Source organism: Eucalyptus grandis, chromosome 4 (genome assembly GCF_016545825.1).
Source record: "Eucalyptus grandis isolate ANBG69807.140 chromosome 4, ASM1654582v1, whole genome shotgun sequence".
In the NCBI taxonomy this organism is placed as follows: Eukaryota; Viridiplantae; Streptophyta; class Magnoliopsida; order Myrtales; family Myrtaceae; genus Eucalyptus; species Eucalyptus grandis.
Window position 1 is genome coordinate 11606297 of NC_052615.1, and position 9592 is coordinate 11615888.

Below are 9592 nucleotides of genomic sequence, written 5' to 3' on the forward strand. Positions count from 1 at the left end.
ATTGCGTAAACAAGTGATCTGGAAATTACATGCATTAATAAGGAATAGAATCTTAATTTTTTAGATCATTGCACTCCAGATTCGTCAACAATCTAATCAGTGCCGAAATTCATGTCGGCTACTTCATTCCCACTTCTCTGTCACTGATTAGCTTTGCTTACTCGAATGGGTTTTGAAAAAAAAAATTAGCAAGAAAAATTAGGAGATGCCAAGTTAAGAAACATTTCCATGAGCATACATATATATAATCACTCCTGCTCGACTTCTGGGCAATAAATGGCATAGCCATGTAACATTGCTATCACACGATGATCGCCTAGGGTTTCTGACGTTCATCACAATTACAAGATTCGACAAAGCAAGCGCGCTTTGTGGACTAAAAGAAAATGAGAAAAAAGGAGAAAAAAAATGGGATACCAAAGACAGACGCAAAGGAGCATTTAACCATTTTGATCTTAATGAGGTACTACATAGTTCGTCAAACTTCAAGTTTTCCAAGACCAACCACAAACCCGATTCATACGGAAACTTAACTTGGACTCACGGCAATGTAAACCGTAATAGATAAAGATAGAGAGAGAGAGAGAGAGAGAGAGATGTGAAGGCAGCACAGTGACCACAGCTAAGACAGCTTCTGCTTTACCTCCTTAGCCTCCACGCGTGCTCATATCTGCAACCCGAGAAAGACGCGAGTGAGTCGAAATCGAAAGACAGTAAATGCTGATTAACGAGCAAAGTTCAGCTCAAACAGAAACTAACAAATCAATCAGTTCTCACTGCCCAACACATCTTTTCGATTCACCAGTCAAAAGTTTCTCGACCGCGAAAGATCTTGTACAGAAAACAGACTCTTACGTCAAGAGCAGCAGGGATTCAAGATATTATAATGATAGTCACCAGATAGTAAGAGGCGCCGTGCTGGAGTGACTGAAGAGTGAGACCCCACTCGTTGGTGAGAACGAGCTGACCCGAGGCGTTGATGAGCACTGCGTCATCCCCGAAGGCCTCCCTCACGTTGAACGGCCCGGATGCCACCTGGAACGCCACGTCATTGATGAACACCGTGGATTTCGCCTCGTTGCTGGCCTCCGGGACACCTGCAGGCACGCGATCAGCTCTCTCCTCCTCTCAGAGTCTCGACTCTAACGCACGCATGCATTTGCCAATTTATACGCACGCATACGCACATCAGTCCAACGCAGTGGTCAAATACATCAAATTCAAAGACTCAGTTTCCGTTTTCCTCTGCTTTTTTTTCTTTTTCTTTCTTTCTTTCTTGTTGCTGCTGTTTCATCACCCATGCACACGTTCATCCAGGCAGATCGCAAAACCCGGATTCAAAATCTAATTCCCACTCTTCACGATTAATTGGAATAGTGACAGATATTCAATTTTTTTTTCTTTGTTTTATAGTTTTGATACATCAGTGACTTCCATGAGACCAGACCTAGACTGACGTGTATGTATCACACATGATCTTTAAACAAATTTAGGGAGACAAACATATATTCTTATGCCCTTGCTTATCCTCCTTTTGACCTACATTCTTTGTTTTTATCTTATGTTTCCAAAAACAAACCTTGCGCTAATGGAGCTGCACACCCACAGGAGGCAGACATTGTCTGCTTACACCCTTTAAATAGTATTTTTAAATATAATTAGCGCAGAAATTTTTGCAAGAAGAAAGCCCATCAAGGAGCTAGGCCTACTTTTCTCTATATGTGGTAATAATTTAATCTCCAGTCATATCTAAGTGAAGAGCTTTCTTACCCTGAACATTGTCGATGTTGGTGCTTGGAAGAGGAAGGCTAGTAGTGACAGTTGCAGGAACAGCAGAGTGAGTCGTCCCTAAAGGGTTGATCACAGAATAGTTATTACCCAGAGAGCTTGTTGGCAATTGCATCATCTTCATTTTGTGATGATCACCTTGCCCAAGTTTCTCAGAACCAGCTGCATTATTGTTGTTGTTGTTGTTGTTGTTGTTGTTGTTCATGATCTCACTAAGTAAAAGGCTTGTGCAAGGGCCAATATTAGGGCTTTGCTCATGAGGAACTTGAACCACACTTGTCAGTGGAGAGAAGCAAAACCCTTGACCAGATTGAGGGAAACCACAAGTGCTTACGCCCTGATGACTTGGTTGTGGGAAAAGCAAGGACGGCTGGGTGAAAAAGTCCCCATGATGAGTCTGAGAGAAATAGGCCTGGTTCATGGAGATAACCGGATTTGGGACATCAAGAACGTCCGTAGAACACGAACCTAGGGACAGGTTTGTCTTCCTGGACCCGGTTGGAGAGGTCCTGTCAGACGAGGAGGACGACGAAGATGAATTTGGAGCTGTGACGGTGGGCGACATTGAAGATGTGATTGGATTGAAATTTTGGTTGTTGCTGCTGGTGTTGGTGTTTTGGTTTTGTTGTTGCTTCTGTTGTTTGGAGGTCTGGAGGTGACGGAGCTTGTGCTTGCTTCTAGATTTCCGGTTCTGGAACCAGTAGAACACATTGGCGTCGCCCACTTGTCCGTACTCTTGCAATTGAGCCCTGATCTTCCGAATCTCCTCCCTGGGGGGGTTGACCATCCCGGAGTCGAAGATCGCCTCCAGTATGCGGATTTGCTCCGGCTTCGGGTTCCACCTCGGCTTTGGCTCCGGGGTTCGCTCCTCACAACCTTGAAAGAAACATAAATGAGCCCTTAATTACACATCTTCACCATCAAGCAAGCTCTACATAAATAAGCCATGGAAAAGGTTGGCCGGCACACTCAAGTTGAGTTGGATATGTTTCAGTTATGTGACTTTTATGTGTATCCAAGAATGTTCAGTTATGTTGGGTCTTGAGAATTGATTTTGAGGACCATATTACTGTGTCAAAATCAAGCTGAAAATGAAGAAAGGGTAATAGCAAAGCCATGATTGGCAATATCATGGGTTGTTTTTGCATGGTGGGCTAGAGAGATAGACTGACGAGTTGAGGATCAGAAGGGGGTTCAGAAAACGATGAGAGAAAATCATAATTCGCATTGTATACCTCAGAAAAAGGGTAAAAACCCTATATATTGCACGCATAAAAGAAAAGGAAGTTCACATCCTCGCAAGTGTCAGATTAATTAATATCGTTATTACCTGATGAGTACGGCGAAGTTTTGTGGCATCCACTTGATGACAGGAGAGAAGGGTTGAGATCATGTTGCCATTGATGATGCTGAGTGTTGCAGGGCTTGGACTTGAACATGCTAGGCCAGTGTCTATTTGATGAAGCCATCGATAATCTCTTGCAAAGATAACAAGCAGCAATAGGAATATGAAGAAGATGATCTCTCTGAACAGTCAGCCAAAGAGAGAGAGAGAGAACGAGACTGCAAAGAACTCTTTTGTCGCTCTCTTTTTTTTAGGTTCACTGCAACTTCAATAGCTAAAAGCGCCTCCTCTCTTCTTATAGCCTCTTCACTTTCACCTACCCTCTGCAAATTCAGTCCATTTTTTTTCAATTAAGTACGCAGTCCTTAACCCATCCCCCCAAGAATTTTGTTTTTCAAAAAGAAAGAGAAGGAAAGAAAGAAACCCTAACTGATTATACATATCAAAAATAAAAATAAAAATAAAAACCCCATAATGAGAAGTCAAAATTTATCAAGTTGATTAAAATAGGCAAGACCAACAACAAGAATCATCTGTGGAAACATAAACAAGAAGGGAAATGGAATTAAATGAAAAGTTTGGGATGAGTACGATAACACCCATACCTTTGCTTTGCCTTACGTATATATTTCCGCAATAGGACTGAAATTATTATCATTACTTGTGTGCATACTCAAAGTACAACAACTTTTCCCAATTCATTCCCCTCAGGAAGAGAAGCAGAGTGAACATGGAAAGCAACGCATGTTGGGATTTTTATTGGGAATTTTTCAGGCCGTGAGAGAGAGAGAGAGAGAGAGAGAGATGTTAATGCAAAAGCTATGTGGATTGAACAAAGAGGAGAGAGAACGTGTGCAACTCTTGAGTCTTGATCTGATCAGTTTGTCTCTTTCTTTCCATTGTTTGTTGCAATTATTACTAGCTTTTCTATTCTCTCTCTCCCTTTACATGGTGTCGCTTGGGTTTGCTTGCAGGGAGTATTTATGGGTGAGTGAGAAGGAGAAGAAGAAGTGAGATTATTCTAATGGAAGCGGTTGTTGCAGAAATAAATACGGGGGTGGTGGTGATGAATATGAGTTAGTCTTAGTGTTTGAAAGTCAACGAGAGAGAGAGAGAGAGAGAGCTTTTTAGGGTTTTTGTTGTTTTGATTGATAAAGCGGTGGGAAATTAATTGCAAAGAAAAAAAGGGAAATTGGTTATTTCGAGCATAGCAAGAGAGGGCCTCTTTTCTGCTTGGGTTGGATTGACTCGAGGTTAATTAAGTTTTGGGTACTTAATTAACCCTTTGTTCTAAATGATGCTTTCCCATTGGTCGAATTTCCGAATTTTATCTCAAAGAATGTGTCCGTTAAAGCTCTCCTTCTTTCTTTCTTTTAAGTAGGTTTCGAGCTCCACATTTTGAATTGATCAAATACCTTTTTGTGGCAATGGCGTACCCTAGTCACGAGTCTTGATCTTCTTCATCCATGTAGGTAATTCTAAGATAAGCTGGACAGAGTTCATAACTTTGAGCAAGTTTAATTTAATTCTTCGGCTCAATTTTCATTAGTTGAAAGTCACATATGTTATTTCGCAAAGTCAAAGTAATTCTTTCATCAATGAAAAGTTTATTGGGACTCATTCTTTTACTAGAATAATAACATATCATGATATTCTCAAGTTTGAAATATATCATATAAGGCCACGATATTTGAATTATAACATTTCAGCTCCATTTTCAACCCTTGCCGGCCAAAATGAAGGAAACAAAAAGAAAGGAAAAAGAAAAAAAATTAAAAGAAAATAAATTAAAAAAAATCAAAATATTATTTTAAAATGTCTACGTTAGTATCGACCTTACCACTTAGGACAATCAACGTCCATGTCAACAATTTCTAATCTAAATTGATTGAATGGACTAAATCGGTTTTAATATGATGAGTCAATACAATTAAAAAATTTAAGACTAAATTAGTAATTATGCAATAGTTTAAGACTTTTTGGATACTTTTCCCAAATACATATGATGAACTAATGATATCTAGCTTACGGTATTCCTTACGACACAAAAAGAAGACCCAGAGCAAAACATTTTCTTTGTATTTTTCTATATTACATAGGATATCCGAATCTTTCGACTCAACTAACCTTACAGATATAGGCAAACCACTTCGTTTTCATGGAGGTCATCGCAAAAGCTCAAACTAATAACACATGTGGAGTGTTTGGGGAGCCTCACACGGGAAATTGGCTCTGCAGGCATCTTAGAAAATCAAAGCCAAAAGCCTAAACTAACATGTGGAGGAACACTACATGAGTATAAAGCCCATTGAAACTCCATAAGCAAGCAATGCGGGATAATTTAGTAGTCAAAACACTAAACTGCCGAACCAGTTGTTTTAAAAAAATTTGAATTTATTACAGATATGCTTGCCAAAAGATTAAATGATTTTTATCATCCTCTTTATGTACATTATATTAAAAATTTGAACCTTAATAAGAGATACTAAGTTATAACCATATTTATTAAGAGTGAGCACCAGTTTAGGATAGACCTTGAACCAAACCAGACCAAACAATGCAATTCAATTCCCACAAGAAACAATCCAATCCTCAGTCCCAAAAATTGGGCACTAGTAATGTGCGATCTGGTTCCAAGTTCAGGGTGCTTAACCAAACCAGCAAACTAACCTTGGATCTAATCCACTTAAACTACGTTTGTTGTTTGTTTAACTTTCAAGTAATTTAAAGTTGGAGCAATCTTTTATAGATAAATGGGAAATTAAGTTCTACAATTCATGTTTCATCTTACGTGTTTCAAACTTTTTTATGTTTATTTCATTTTAAGTGTTCATCTTTTATGGATTGTTACTTTTGGAAAGTGGAGATTTCTATTATTGTTTTTGCTTTCATTTTGCTTGACTAAGGAATGAGTTGGAAAAATCCTTGTTGCTTGAGATTTTTGTTTGGCTTTTATTGGTATTTTACTTCTAGCCGTTTGTTGTTAAATATCAAAATATTGCGTGTTGATGGATATATAAATTGAAATAATAAGTTTGTCCTTTGTTGAAATAAAAGAGAAAAAAAAAAATCGGACAATTCCATGGACCGACTTAGAACCAAACTAGACCAACAGGTTTGCCTTTAGAGTGTACATGATTGGTTTCCAGTTTTAAAATATGAGAAGCAATCATGTGTGGGTAGGTTTTAAATTCCAAAATTAACCTAGCCTAATCTTAAAACCGCTCATTCCTAATATTTACCAAACTTACATGACAGTTTTATGAATAATTAGTCCTACTCACTATCTCAGGTTCAAAGAATGTGAATTGTCTCCTAGCTGGTTTGCTCATTTGTCGAATTATCTTTTCCTCTCTTTTCAAATTGAGAAAGACATCATTGGTGTCAAGACGAAAATTACATACTTCTATTCTTGTGACTAATTCGAGTATATTGTAAAAAAAAAGTCATATATAAAATACTTAAGTTATTAGATGAAAAATGGTAGCCACTTATATAGGTTTGGATGAAAGATATCATTGGTGTCGAGACAAAAGTTACATAATTCTATTCTCGCAACTTAATTCAAGTATATTGTAAAAAAAAAAATCATATATAAAATACTTAAGTTATTAGATGAAAAATGGTAACCACTTATATAGGTTTGGACGTCAAGAGAGCCGACAAGATACCTTTTCCCCATGGATGCACAAAAACTACATAGCATGTTCGTTGTATTTCAATATAAACATTTTTCCTCACTCACCACCCTAAATTGAGAATTGCAAAGTTCTTATCTTGCTCCATGACATTTTTGCGCCAGCCAAATTTGATGTACTTTGTCGATATTGCAAGAGGTTAAGCAATATATACTTAATTAATGAAGCTTCGGATGTCCCCTGAATAGAGCAATTTCTTATTTTAACTTTCCGAAATTCTCAAAACCCTAATTCACCCAAAAAAAAAAAAAAACCTAATCGAATGGGCGAGCGAACAGGGAGTCAGAAAGAGAAAGAGAGAGACAAAGGAGGCAGAGGTGCTGAGGGAGGGAGGGCATGTGGAGGAAAGGATGGTGATGGAGCTGTTTAGGGTTTCCTTTTTTGTGTTTATGAATACGTTCAGTGTTTAATAAACATTATTTAATCTAATTGTTTTGATTTCGAAATTAGATCAGTAATGTGTTTCAGGATTTATAACTTAAAGTTAAACCGAACCATTGTTTTCTTACTAATGAAAAGAAATCCAACTCGAAAAGACCCGGAATTTTTTTTTCGAAGCAGCAGTTCTTTTTTCACGTCTCTAATATTTATCATGCACATGAAATAGATGAACAAAGAATAATGCGGATGAAATCATAGGCACTTAAAAAGGAATGGCCCATGAATTTATATATCAAAAAGACGGGATATGATCACCCAAATCTTCAAATGAATTGTCAATTTGTCTCGTACAGCTGAACACTAGTGTTAATTACCCGAGCAGGGCATACTATGTTGTTGGATTCTCCCCGCTTCTCACCGCACAAAATTACTTTTGAAACCACGTTTTTGGCCTAAGTTCGATGTCATCCTTGAATTTCAGCGTTAGAATGCCTAACTTGTAAACCCAACGACACTTCGATCCATCAAGTTAACCCCCGAGTTCGAATCGCATTACAGGCTCGACGCTTTTCGAGGCACGAAAACTCGAAAATAACCACGTCGCCTCGACTAATCCCCTCTTCAATAGATATCTGTCCTTGTTTGCACAATAAATTATTTTGGAGGGGGGCACATGATTGCATTGAATGAGGAGGGGAGAGAGGTGGGGGGTAAATGTCTAAAAATGCCGAATGAGATGGGTATGTGTGTCGAAGCTGGAAATGCGCTGAACGAACTGGAGCTCTTGTTGCAAACGTGCAAGCAGTAAATACGCACTCTCCCACGACACCAACATGCGACCATTAATTGCGCTCAATCCGCTCGCTCGCTCTCGCCCATGCGTCGGCATACGTGGACCTGTCCTCGCTCCATCTCCTCTTCTTTGGGCACTGAAAATCGTGCGACCGGAGGTCGTCAGGATTCCTTTTTCGCTGGTCCTTCGTTCTTCGTACGCATCCAACATCCCCATCTTACAGTGACCTTAGCGTAATGCGAATGATGCAAATTGTGCTTATTGAGTGAGGCTATAGCCGATCGAGCGAACCTTGGTTCAAATTGGTCGGCGCTACTCGAATGTCGTGGCCACATCAAATGTGGTCCGCCCGCAGAGGTCTAAATCTTAGCTTGAGACAAGGAATACAAAAAAGATCGCACGTGAGAGGTCGGCACCATGGTAGTTCTGGCTGGTTAAGAAAACCACATGTTTGTAGAGGCATTGCCATGTACTTCCTCCGCATTAGGATTGGTCTCGCTTTGCAGGCTCTCCGGATCTCGTTTTCTTTCAATCGCCTTTTCCGGGTGCATGTAGATTTCTATACTTAAAAGCCAATGCATTAGGTGCCTCTCATCCGTGAATGTATCGACTCTGCTATGTATATTCCTTCTTCCTTCGCTTAAAACGGAAGAAAGGTAAAGAGCTACTTCATCACTCTGTTGGTCGGCCAATTGCATAGTCTACCGCATTTACAAATATATATCCATGAAGGTCGTGTTTGGCTCCGACAGAACATTCTGATTGATTGGATGCGTGTGCGGGCATCACCCAACATCGTGGATGATGTCCACGTTTATACCCACTAAATCAGAGACCTCGTATGTAGAAAAACACAGGACATCCGTAAAAATATGCATGCAACATATGAGCAGATAAGAAGATTTTGCGAGATATTTAAGAATGACATCCAATCTGAGTACCAGACCAGCCCCAACACGATACAGCCACAATCAAATTAATGGTCTCGAGAAAAACTTTGGAACAAAGAAATGCCTTATGGGGTTGTTCTGGGCTTATTCGAAATTTAAGACCTCATCCACAATATCCTTACTCTCCCTAGTTCTAGTATAAACTGGGTTATTTTAGATAATTATATGGTCTGTTTCTATATTAACATATCTATTAGGCACGTTTCAAGTTCCGTTGTCGATTGGAACAGATTTTCAGGTGCATTTAGCAGGCAATCTCGAGAATGGGACAAAGTTTGAGGTTCTACTTAGGGGCTAATTTGCCATCCCCAGTTGATGGATCCGAACGGACCTCCTCGATGACACCCACATTCTTTTAGTAGCAAATAAGGGACAGCATTACAAATCAAAAAAGAAGGGACGGGCTGTAATTCTGCTTTTCAAATCTCTGGGAATAAACGAACAACGAACTGAACCGGAATGAACAGTATTCAAACAAAAACAAAACTGGTCATGGTTTATACTCACCGGAGGAAAGTGCCACTCATTTACATTGGACCTTTTATTAGGGACTTGAGGGGGCTCTGGATTTACATTAGAGTGATGTTGATCGAAATGGACATTCATTTCACGAGAGAAAACTTGCAAAGAAACACTG

General features: G+C 39.3%; 1 protein-coding gene across 1 annotated transcript; it reads right to left on the reverse strand.

Annotated features, from left to right (window-relative positions):
• Positions 1-873: 873 nt before the first annotated feature.
• On the reverse strand, positions 874-3257 carry LOC104442635 (WUSCHEL-related homeobox 9). Its single transcript, XM_018872778.2, has 4 exons — positions 3119-3257; positions 2283-2664; positions 1771-2132; positions 874-1097 (listed from the first exon to the last, which is right to left on the reverse strand). The coding sequence occupies exons 1-4, from the start codon at positions 3255-3257 to the stop codon at positions 874-876; spliced, it is 1107 nt and encodes a 368-aa protein (XP_018728323.2).
• Positions 3258-9592: the final 6335 nt, after the last annotated feature.

What these genes read in the sequence shown, in the direction of transcription:
- LOC104442635 (XM_018872778.2), bottom strand. Translation starts at nt 3,257, where the DNA reads ATGGCTTCATCAAATAGACACTGGCCTAGCATGTTCAAGTCCAAGCCC. An exon ending in AACTTCGCCGTACTCATCAG is followed by an intron (nt 2,665 to 3,118) that starts GTAATAACGATA and finishes GTTTCTTTCAAG; the next exon opens with GTTGTGAGGAGCGAACCCCG. An exon ending in GACAGGACCTCTCCAACCGG is followed by an intron (nt 2,133 to 2,282) that starts GTCCAGGAAGAC and finishes CCCACAACCAAG; the next exon opens with TCATCAGGGCGTAAGCACTT.